At 32.4% G+C, this 10,852-nt stretch overlaps 1 protein-coding gene across 1 annotated transcript in view; it reads left to right on the top strand.

Annotated features, from left to right (window-relative positions):
• The window catches only part of LRRIQ1 (leucine rich repeats and IQ motif containing 1), a 99,117-nt gene that overhangs the window by 74,542 nt on the left and 13,723 nt on the right, over positions 1-10,852 (top strand). Inside the window, 3 exon segments of the mRNA XM_010708783.3 lie at positions 3,515-3,644; positions 5,122-5,182; positions 10,231-10,351. Of these exon segments, the coding sequence (XP_010707085.3) occupies positions 3,515-3,644; positions 5,122-5,182; positions 10,231-10,351 (312 nt within the window).

Below are 10,852 nucleotides of genomic sequence, written 5' to 3' on the forward strand. Positions count from 1 at the left end.
TGGTCTTTTAATTATTTTCTGGTTTGTTAACAAATTTTTCAGGTTTTTACCTTGATATCAATGTTATCGCTTACGTTGTTCTTGCTTTCTGTTCTGAAGCTATTATACAGATTGTAACAAGAGTAATGTCCTTTTCAGTTGACTTTAAGTATGGAGAAAATGAAATAAAATGTTAGATTTTAGGCTTAGTATTTTTAGATTTTTTTACTAGTATTTATTGTAACATAACTTTATGGAAGGCCTGAAATATTATAAAAATCCTTTTGAAGTGAGTGGATATATAGAATTTTAATTTTTATTCAGACTAATCTCTTTATAGATTTGATACACTTCCACACAAACTCATACATATACACTCTCGGGATATATATTGCTGAATGGTAATCTGAACCAGAATACAGACAGATAAGAAAAATGTCAATGTCTTAATAGCACTGACATGAATTTTATACCCAACTCAGCTACTTAATTCCCTTATAAAAAGAACCATTTCCAGATTACATATTGAGAAAATTAACTCTGGTCACAGATTTTTTATATTAAAGGAGGAAAACTTAGAATGTTGAATAAATTCTGAGCCCTTCTTTCATATTGTAGATCTTAGTTTTCTTAGTCTATAACTTTATTTGTATTGTACTCAGTACTAAGTGAATTTTGAAGTGAATTAAATAGCCCTCTAAACTCAAAATTTAACCATATATGTTTGAACATAGTGCAGACTTCACAGTTCTGTTTCAATAAATGTTTATCACGTTAAAACTAAAACTTCTGTCTTTCCATCATCAAACAAAATCGATTTAAACAAACGGCACTGAGTCAGGTTCCTCAGCACCACTTTGCATAAAATTTGGCAAAGAGTTCAGTTGCTAACATGGTTTCAGAGCAGTCAGACTTCGTGTTTTCTGGGCATAAAATCTAGAAATGAAAATGCAAATCTGAAAGATTGCTCTGAATGTAGATGTTATGTAATCATCTTTCTTCTTTTGTGTACTGGCTTTCTCTTAACACATGTGCCTGCAGTGAGGAACTTGAGTATGAGATACTTCTAAGGCTGTGGAAAACATGCATTTGGATACTCCTTAGCTTGATTTGAGTCTCAGGCTTCTACATCCTAAGCTATAATTCTCGGGTATGTTTCAGCCTCCTTTTTAAAGCTGATTGCTACAGCACAAGGTGCCTCGATCTTGAAGAAAGACTTGGGAGAAAAAAATATTATCTAGAACTTAGGGCACTTCACCAGTAGTTCATAGATTCTTAAACCTTCTCCTATAACTAACAAGAGATTATCCAGATATAGTCTAATGTTAAATATATAAAAAGCATCATATTTTAAACTGGACAATAGTTATGCTGTCTCAGAGCACACTCTGCAAACAAAAAAATGTGACAGACTGAAATTTACATTTTTCTGGATCCTAAAATTAAGGTTTTTATGGGTCAGCATGTTGGTTTGAAGACCTAGAAAACAGTCTGTTCTTTTCCCATAATGTTCAGTTCCATGGACATTGCAGTTGCCCAGATTCTCCCGAGTAAGTGCTCTCTACTCAGATGCTCAAATTCTTCAGAAAAATGGCAAAAGGTGCCCCTGATTCAGGCCCCAGTGTGTAGAATATATAGAGGTTATTAATTTGTAACACCTAAAAATCATTACTATACTAATGCCAACTGTAAGTCTATTCCAATGGTAAATTATTACCGTGTGTGTTGTAAAAAAATATCCAAAAGATTGAAAGCTTAGAAATGATAATCTAATGAGTGTACAATACTTTAAATACTTCTGTGATGAATTTGTTTTTTGACAGAGTTTTGCCTTCTTTGATGTGTTCCTTTCTTCTTTGATATTCTAAGAGTTGTCTGGCTTTAACAATTAAAGATTATAGATCTGATCCATTTCAAAGTTGCAGAATGCTTACAGGTCTTATGAACTTCTGTGGAATTTGTGAGTGTTAGTACTTCTACGAAATCAGGTCCAGGTTTTAAAAAAGCCAGAGCTCTAATTTAAGAAAGCTATCAGGCAAATGCATGTTAATGATAATGATACATGAGATTCTCAAACACATGGTGTTCATAACTGGAATAGGAAAGTGATAATGCTGTGTTTTAATTCATAGCATAGTATTTTCATAAGAATTATATAAAGAGAGTTGGATATTTGAATGTGACTGGATACGTTTCAAATTAAAATATAGAATATTGTTGTCTGCACTTTTTGGGCACTTTTTTTTATCACTTTCTCATTTCAATAATATTTCAATAATTCTAGTATGAATGTGTATATGATACAATTTTAGTAAGTAAAACTGTGTTTCAAACAGAATTAAGTCAGAAATTCAAACTGAAACTAAGGTGCATTATTAACAATCATTTTGGAAGAAAAAAGAAACTTGCTAATTCAAAAATACACTTTTTATAACTTTTATCATAGCTTATTGTATGTATATTGTCTTTTATCACTAACTCTCAGACTCAGGCATGAATTTGTAATACTGGTTTTAAATCCCTATATAGATTTCCCTTGTAAAGGAGGAGAAGAATACAAGGACTTTAGCAAATGCATAGTTAATACTGGTTATTTTACTAGGAAGAAGTAATTCTCCCAAGAAAGATAGGTAATAGTGAGCCAAAATTTTTGTAAATAAAGATAACAAGGAACCTAGAGTTAATTACTGTTTAAGCTTATTTTTCCTCACTGGAGAATGTGTGCCAATATAACAGGAGACTCTATCTCCTAGACTGCTGTCTTGAAGTCACGTAAAATGTTTTTTACTCCTGTTAGAAATCAGATTTTTTTTTCGTCTGAAGAGATATAAGCGTACCAGTGTAGGTGCAAACTTGGAATGTACAAATGTTCAAAATGTCAGAAAGCTTTACTCCAGAACTAGGAACACTGAAAATTAATATTATAAACCTAGGAAAGAAGTGGCTTTTGCTTTATTCAAGGAAGATGAAGAAGTCTGTTATTAGAACTTTTTTCTATTTTAATATTTGGAAGTGACACTGCTTGATCTTTTTAGAAAGATGTCACATCTTCATTTTGGTAGATTCAGTGACACTCCATACAGGATTTTAATTTTGTCTTCCTGAGAATGTATGCAATAGCAAGGACATACATTATTTATGACAACTAAGGGTAATTTTTTCACCTAATTACTAGGCTGATGATCACTATCAAGACATTCATGACTTCATATTATGGGTAAGGCAGTTCAACAGGTTCAGCCTCAGGAGTGGATTTGTTTTAATAAACATTCCCTATACTGATATAAATGGAGAACACAACCAAAAGACGATTTTATTTCAAGCTGTGATATAAGAAGTTACAATACTTTGACAATGTTTCCTTAGAACTAAAAGATGAAAGCAGTGACCCCACTGCAGCGCCAGATAAAATGGAATTGAGAAACTACAATTTTCTGCTCATGCAAAGAAAATTATAATTTTTATTCCAGGAAAAGGAGAAAAAATACTACAGATAATGTAGCAACTCTCTCACAAGCTCTTTTTTCCTCCCTAGGTGAAAAAGAAGAAATTACTCAGCTGGATACTACTTTAGATGAGAAACAGAGGAGAAAACACTTTACATACCAATGGCTTTGTACACAGCATTCGGATTATGAAACAGCAAGTTCAAAAAATATGAAGGGGTGAGATCATTGCCTTTAAATTAAATTTTTATAGTTGTAAATTCATTTTGTAAAGTGTAACCTCGGTTAATAGTAATGAAACAAACGTGACTACGTAGTTAGCAGATCCTACACTGTATTTCTAGGTTTCAACATGGTACTTTTTAGCAATGTTTTAGTCATTGAGTAGATACTTCTTCTACAGTGATGATTAAATGATACACAGAACCTTATGATAAACAATAATTGTAGGCTTACTTCAGCAGTGCAGTCAGTTTTGTATTATAAGTAGTATTGGAAGGAGAACTTCATATACCTTGCAACTTTAATGGTATATATTATGTTTTTATGTAATTAGATCAACTGTAACATTACTTATATTGACTGATTCAATTAAGGAAGTAAAACATCCACTTTTTAACCAGATACTGTGTATTAATATTTTGTCACCAAACATAAAACCTTCTTTTACATATTCGTGCTGTATATTAATAACATGTTATAAACATACTCTCTACTTAATTTTTGTTATTAAACATGTATAATATCAATACTGTTAAAGAAAATATTAATTTTTTTCCCTAAACTATCATTAAGACATATGTAAATATATAAATACAATATAAACCATTGATATCTCTGTGAAGTCATTAATAGACACACTGTCAGGCATCTCTAATAGAATTAAACAAAATCGTAAGTAGGCAAGAATTTTAACTTCATTTTCATTTAAAAAGTTATTTGATTATTAATAAAAATTGACTACATATTATTATGTTTTATATGGAAAAATATTCCACATTTCTAAACTGTTGAAGAGTCAAAGAAATACATGTAGCAGATATTCTTCAGAAAATATGTCAGTCGTGTTCCATAATAGTAAGAGTTCAAGAACTTGTTTAAAATAGCTGTCATGAAAACACGGAGCAGAACATATAATGATGTTTGAAATAAGATGTAGAAAGTTATAAAGGTTCTTTGTTTGATTTGTTGGTTGTTAATGTTATTGTGTTACCTCTGCAAGTGGGTGTTGTACACTAATCTTTGTACTGTCATTTTTAATATTATGGTACCTTTTCTGCATGTAGCAAAACTTCAGTGGAACATCACTGATAGACTGTTTAGAACAGCTGATACATTTATGCAACTGAAAACTATTTTATTCTTATAGAAGATGAAAACTGATATAGTTACCATTTATGTCAGTGCATGTAAATACAGTCATATGTTGTATTTATCGATGTCTACAATTTGAAATTCATGTTTTATGATTGATTAAACAGCAAATTCTTAATTTTAATACTGGGAATTATTAATTATAATATTAATTTCTCTGATATTTTAACATGTATTTTAACCTTGAAATTGTTTTAAATGCCATAATTTCTAATTTGCTAGATTTGAACCGGAATGTTTCTTTGAAAAGACTCTACATAGATATTTTAATGAACCCATTACGATGATATTTATTAAAATTTCCATTTTACATTTTTCCTAGCTGTTGTTTTTTGCCTGAGTTGAATCATGTGATCTGCAACAATGGACAAGTACAACTTGTGGTAAGAACTTGTTTCCATGTGAAATTTTGCATCTAGACTTTTGACGGCATTCTCAAATGTGTATTTGGTATAAAAGCAAACAGGAGGGATTTTTTTGATTGAGTATAATTCTTTAATGTTGTCTCTGTTTCACAATCAAGTTAACCATTGATGGAGACCAGAGGAAAAACTTCAGCTGTGGAAACACGTATGTGAACATAGAATTCTGGTTTCTGGTGAGACACTGTACCAGGCTGTCTAGAGAAATAATGTATGCCCCATCCCCTGAGGTGTTAGAGACCAGGTTAAATGGGACTTGGAGCAGCCTGACCTAGTGAGTGGCAACTCTGACCACGGATCTTTAAGGTCCCTTCCAACTAAGCCATACTGTGATTCTTTGATATTTCTAAATCAACCTTCAAAATGCTTTAAAAAATGAATATGGTTCAGCACCAATTATTGACTGAAAACGTGTATTTTTGTAAATCAGATAAGCTTAAATGTTCTTAAATTCTGTAAGTCACATATCTAAATCAGTCTTATATCACTGCATTATATGATTTACTATTAATATTATTATTAAGTTAGAGTTGTATATTAATATAGTGACATTAGTAAGAACAGTGTAAAAAGAGATTTATTTCTATCATTTCCTTACTTTTTTTTTAATGGCCTCTGATTTTTTGTGATCAACTCTTTTCTTTGCAACCTTTAAAAAAACTTCTGTATTTCTGAAATGGGTTATTCTGTGGGCTGGCAGGAGAGGAAATACAATGATTTAACAATCTCTAGATCTACTAGATGAAAAAACTTAGTTTCAGTAATATTCAGAATTTCTTTTGATAGTAAGCAGAGCAATTTATACTGTATGACTTATTCCCAAGCTGGCAATATTCTTTTTAACATAATTATGAGGATATTAAAAAAAAGAGAACTTTCAAACAGTGTAGAGTTTTGCTTTATAAATAATATTAATCGTAATTTTAATTTTGATGTAGCTGTACTTTCATTTGAATGTGTTGATTCCAAGTATCTGTTCATACTGAGTGTGACAACATATCTCTTGTGTGCAAAGTATGGCATGTCTATAAATTATGATTGTTTATAAAGAATATGTTTATAAAGTATGACAACATATTTTTATGTGTTTCTTTATGCTGCTTGTTTTGAGCTGCTGTTCATACAGAATTGTACTAAGCTACTTCCAAATTGATTCAGTGTTATATTTACAAGAACTATATCGTATTCACATACATAGGTCACTCCAAAATGTAATGCCTCATATTTTTTTTTCTTGGAAACTTCAGCAGATACAAAGAATGCAGTAACACCATTTGATGGAGCAATTTCTCAGTTACAAAACATTATTTTTCAACTTACTCACCAACATTATTTATGCATTTTCATCAGCAGTAAACAAGAGACTACATGCCATATTTTTAAAAATCTGCACCAGCAGAAGTGACCAGTGGTTCAAAGTTCCTGTGTTGGCATTGTTGCTGAAATGCACCACCCACCATTTCACTGTTTGGTCTCTATAAACATTCAGTAAGCATCAATGAATGTCAATGAGTGCAATGTTTTCCACATGGTTCATACACACCTCCATGCTAGATGCCATTCTGTCAGACTGCCCTTCTGCTGCCATCTGTCACATGGCAGCAAAATATAACAGAACATTGGAGGGAAGTTTCAACCTCCACTGCCATATCACCAACATCTGACTCTGACATCATGGGCCAAAGTAATAAAATGGGCGGTATTACTTTCAGAGCAGATCTCATGTAAAATGGAAGATGTTACATAAAAAAGTTTCCACTAGTTACATTATGTGTGGTATGCTGCTAAGATTACATACCTCATTCTGTTTTTGGGACAGTCTTGGCCTTTTCCAACATCTGTGGTCCAGTTTCAGCACCTTTGCAATGCTGCGTTTTAGAAATGCTTCTATAAACTCTTATAAAATTCATGGTTGAAAAAATGCAATTCTTAGGTTTTTTGAAAGTTCAGTGGCTTAAATCATGATCTGGATAACGTGTGATGAGTTTTAGGTGCAGGTGCACTAACAGTTATTTTCTAAGTAATGTCTAAAGCAGTAATTAATTTGAAGAATTACTTTGAATAATGTTATCTAAATTACACATTAGATAATTAAATTAGATGAACATGTGCATGTAAGTAGAATGTTTGCAGTAAACATGTCTGTCCACAAAAGTCTACAGCAATCCCACAACAATATTAATATTATGTGGTTTACCCGCATAACAAGAAATGTTATGGGATTGTCACATCCTGAACTATATTACACAGCCGTTCCACATGAATGAAATGTTGAGAAGAATGCAACAGGTCAAAAAATAGAAAAAGGGCTAAAATGTATATCTAATATAGAAAACAGCATTATATAGGCATTGAAATAATTATATGGTTTCTTTGCTTAGATGTCTATAGACTTTTGCTTTAAAAATATATATACATTTTGTTAATATTTTAAAGTTCAAATTGATAATTTTGCATAATACGGCCACGTAAGTGCATAGGAAGGCATACTAACTTACACTATATACTAGGCACTTTAAATAAAACCTTTCCTGGATTACAGAATGGACTTGTCCAGTAATTTTTGTTACATATTTAAGTTACCCACATGGTTAAACTATTGTTCAGCATCCAAAATGATTAAGATATAGCTTGAATTTAAACAGTACTTTTCACCTCAGAAGATTAAAGAATATGTAAATAATTTAACTTAGGACTAGGGAAATATTCAGGTGCAGAACTGTTCTAAAGGCAAATATTCCTCCTGACAAAAATTAATTTCCAACTATCTAAAGAGTTAAATGTAGTGACCAGTACAGTCTGAAGTCCAACGCAGTACTTTGTGAAAAAGTGTACCAGTATCTTAAATTTCTTCTAAATTTTGGCTTTAAGCTATAGAAGTAAATGGCAAGGTTTTAATTATCTTCAGAGGACTTTTAATGAGATTCTTTACAAACCTGAAATTAAGTTTGCTCCAGAGATTAATGCAGCTTTAAAAATTACTTTGATTGTACTTGTGTAAAAACACTTGTCTTTGTTTGAAAGAATGTAGCATAAATTTTGCATGAGAGACAGCCCTATTAGAATCTCACAAATGACCCTGAATAATGTTGTCTACAAGATTATGACACCTCAGCTTTTATGGTGGTATAAACTGGATAATAATTCCATGGGAAGATTAGTTGCTTAGAATACTGTGGCCTTCAGGGTCTTTGGAAACAGGGACATGAGAAAATTTCTACTGTGGGTTGAAACAGGTTAGATGGAAATAAGAATGATCAATTGCATTGTTTTGAATCACGTTAATCACGTTAATTGCATTATTTCAATTTAGGAGGAAGTAAAATCTTTCTAAAGATTTTGAACACACGGAGATTACAAAGTTATGAGGACTGTAAATAGGAAGGCCAAAAATGTAGAGAGTTGCCAGGATTCTTTTGAAAGATTCTTAATACTGTTCTTGCAAATAAAATAGTAACCTTAGCAACAATAATGCAGCCTGCTATCTGTGCAAAATAAAACTTTGTAAAGTCATGATCATTAAACATATAACAGACAGACATCAGGAAGTAAGAAATAAACTTTCTGTGGCATCAAGGGTATGCAGTCACTAAGGAAGAGCAAAAAATATCTGTATCTTTGGAGTTGCTGGTTTGAAAATTGCATGAAGTTTTTAAATGAATTTTACATTAAACAGCGCCTGGATAAAGACAAAGAAATAAAACAGGTCTCTATTTCGACTGAGTTAGACTGGACTACAAAGTTTGTCTGCATTGGAGAAATGCTTCTTTTGGTACAGTGAGCTGGTTTGAACAGGAAGTCTGGAGATCGTCTCCTCTAGAATAACCTACGTTTACGGTCATGACATTTTTCCTCAGAGCAAGGAACTGCAGAACTCAGCCACCTGAGGAAGGAACTGCGACTCAGTCTCTCAAGGCCTGATCCAGCAGTCTGGAAGATACTAGTATATTGTGCAAAAGTTTGGCAACATTACCACCAGCACCTTCTTTCTGAAAGGATTCTGAAAGGAATTGGGTCTTTTTAGCCTAGATAGAGAGAGGACTTAATTTGCATCCTGGGCTCCCTTCTCAAGTGCCAGAAACTAGAAAATTTTAATGTACCCCTATGGTCGATAATTCCAGCCAACTAGGTCTGCATTGGGAATTTTGTAGCTCACTCTTCAATGTCTTTTCCACGTCAATGCTGCTGGCCCTCAATATCTGGTTACTAGTATTGTTAGCTAACTGCTTTTGACGTTGAATAGCTTTTTATTTCAAAGAAAGATCCAAAAGTTGTTGTTGAATAAATACGAATTAATTTCTAGGAAAAAAAATTACTATCTACCGTTTTCAGTGTGTGGTATCTTTCAGGTCAGTATTTTTAACCTTTATCCTACGTGTTGCCATAACAAGGACCTCTGACTAAACTGAAAGATTATTTTAATTTCTATTTTGCCATACTGAGGTACTGGTAGCACGCCTCATTTCAAAAAGTAGAAGTTGATAATTAATAAAACACTGTTACCTAATGTATGATATAAATGCTGACTGATGGATATGATTTTGTAGCAAAAAAACTACAAGATTAGATTACTTACTGGGTCTTTGATTGACTGAAGTGATACATGTTCTGGATAAAACATAAATATTGCAGAAAATAATCCAATATGACATCTCTGACATTCAGCTATAACTTAAATTATAGACTGGTCAGTAAATGATCTTAAGCTGTTTAAGGTTTCATCAACCGTCTGCAAGATTGATTTTCTTCAAAATTACTGTACTAAAATGTTTTCTTTCGTTGCCGCACTGACTCAGATCAAAACCACAATTTTAAAATCGGCTCCTATTTACAAAAATGCTTTGACATAGTGCATTTGTTCAGCCTAGGCAACAATAAAGGATTGTGGTATCATTTTGAAGAAGGTTGTTTGACAGACTTTGTTTGTTTATTTGGGGTAATGTGAGCTGCATTCAGAAAATGTTACATTTTATTTCATGATTGTGTACATTCTCTCCCACTGCTTCCAGGCAAGCCCTGTAAGCAGAGAAGACACAGAGTTAGACCTTGTTTCTCTGGCCAGTGGAAGTGCTTTGACTGTGAAGAGAGAAAAAAATAAGCAGCCACACAGGCACTCAGCAAGATCTTCAAGTAAGTTATAGATCTTTTAATTATCAGCTTTAAATATCACTTTAAAATGCTTTGGGGGAATTGAGCATGCTTGGAAACCTTAATATTGCATGGTAATTATCTTTCTGTTACTTTCTTACCTGAAATATTCTCATATATTTTCTACAGTTCTGTTTAAAAGCTGCATCATCAGTATCAATGGCCTTCTTGTAATTTTAACCCACAGACAGTCATCTGTGACGTATGCTAGGTCTACTGATGAGCAAGTTGTTATTTTTTCTTTATATTATAGAGCAGAAAAATATTTTATCCTAAAAGTAATATTTTTCTATATTCTCCTTTTCTTCCTTCATTCCTTTCTTCCTTCCTTCCTTCCTTCCTTTCTTTCTTTCTCTTTCTTTCTTTCTTCCTTTCTTCCTCTCTTCCTCTCTTTTTTTCTTTCTTTTTCTCTTTCTTTCTTTCTTTCTTTCTTTCTCTTCCTTCCTTTCTTCCTTCCTTTCTTTCTTTCTTTCTTTCTTTCTT

The sequence above is a fragment of the Meleagris gallopavo genome, chromosome 1, assembly GCF_000146605.3.
Source record: "Meleagris gallopavo isolate NT-WF06-2002-E0010 breed Aviagen turkey brand Nicholas breeding stock chromosome 1, Turkey_5.1, whole genome shotgun sequence".
Classification (NCBI taxonomy): domain Eukaryota; kingdom Metazoa; phylum Chordata; class Aves; order Galliformes; family Phasianidae; genus Meleagris; species Meleagris gallopavo.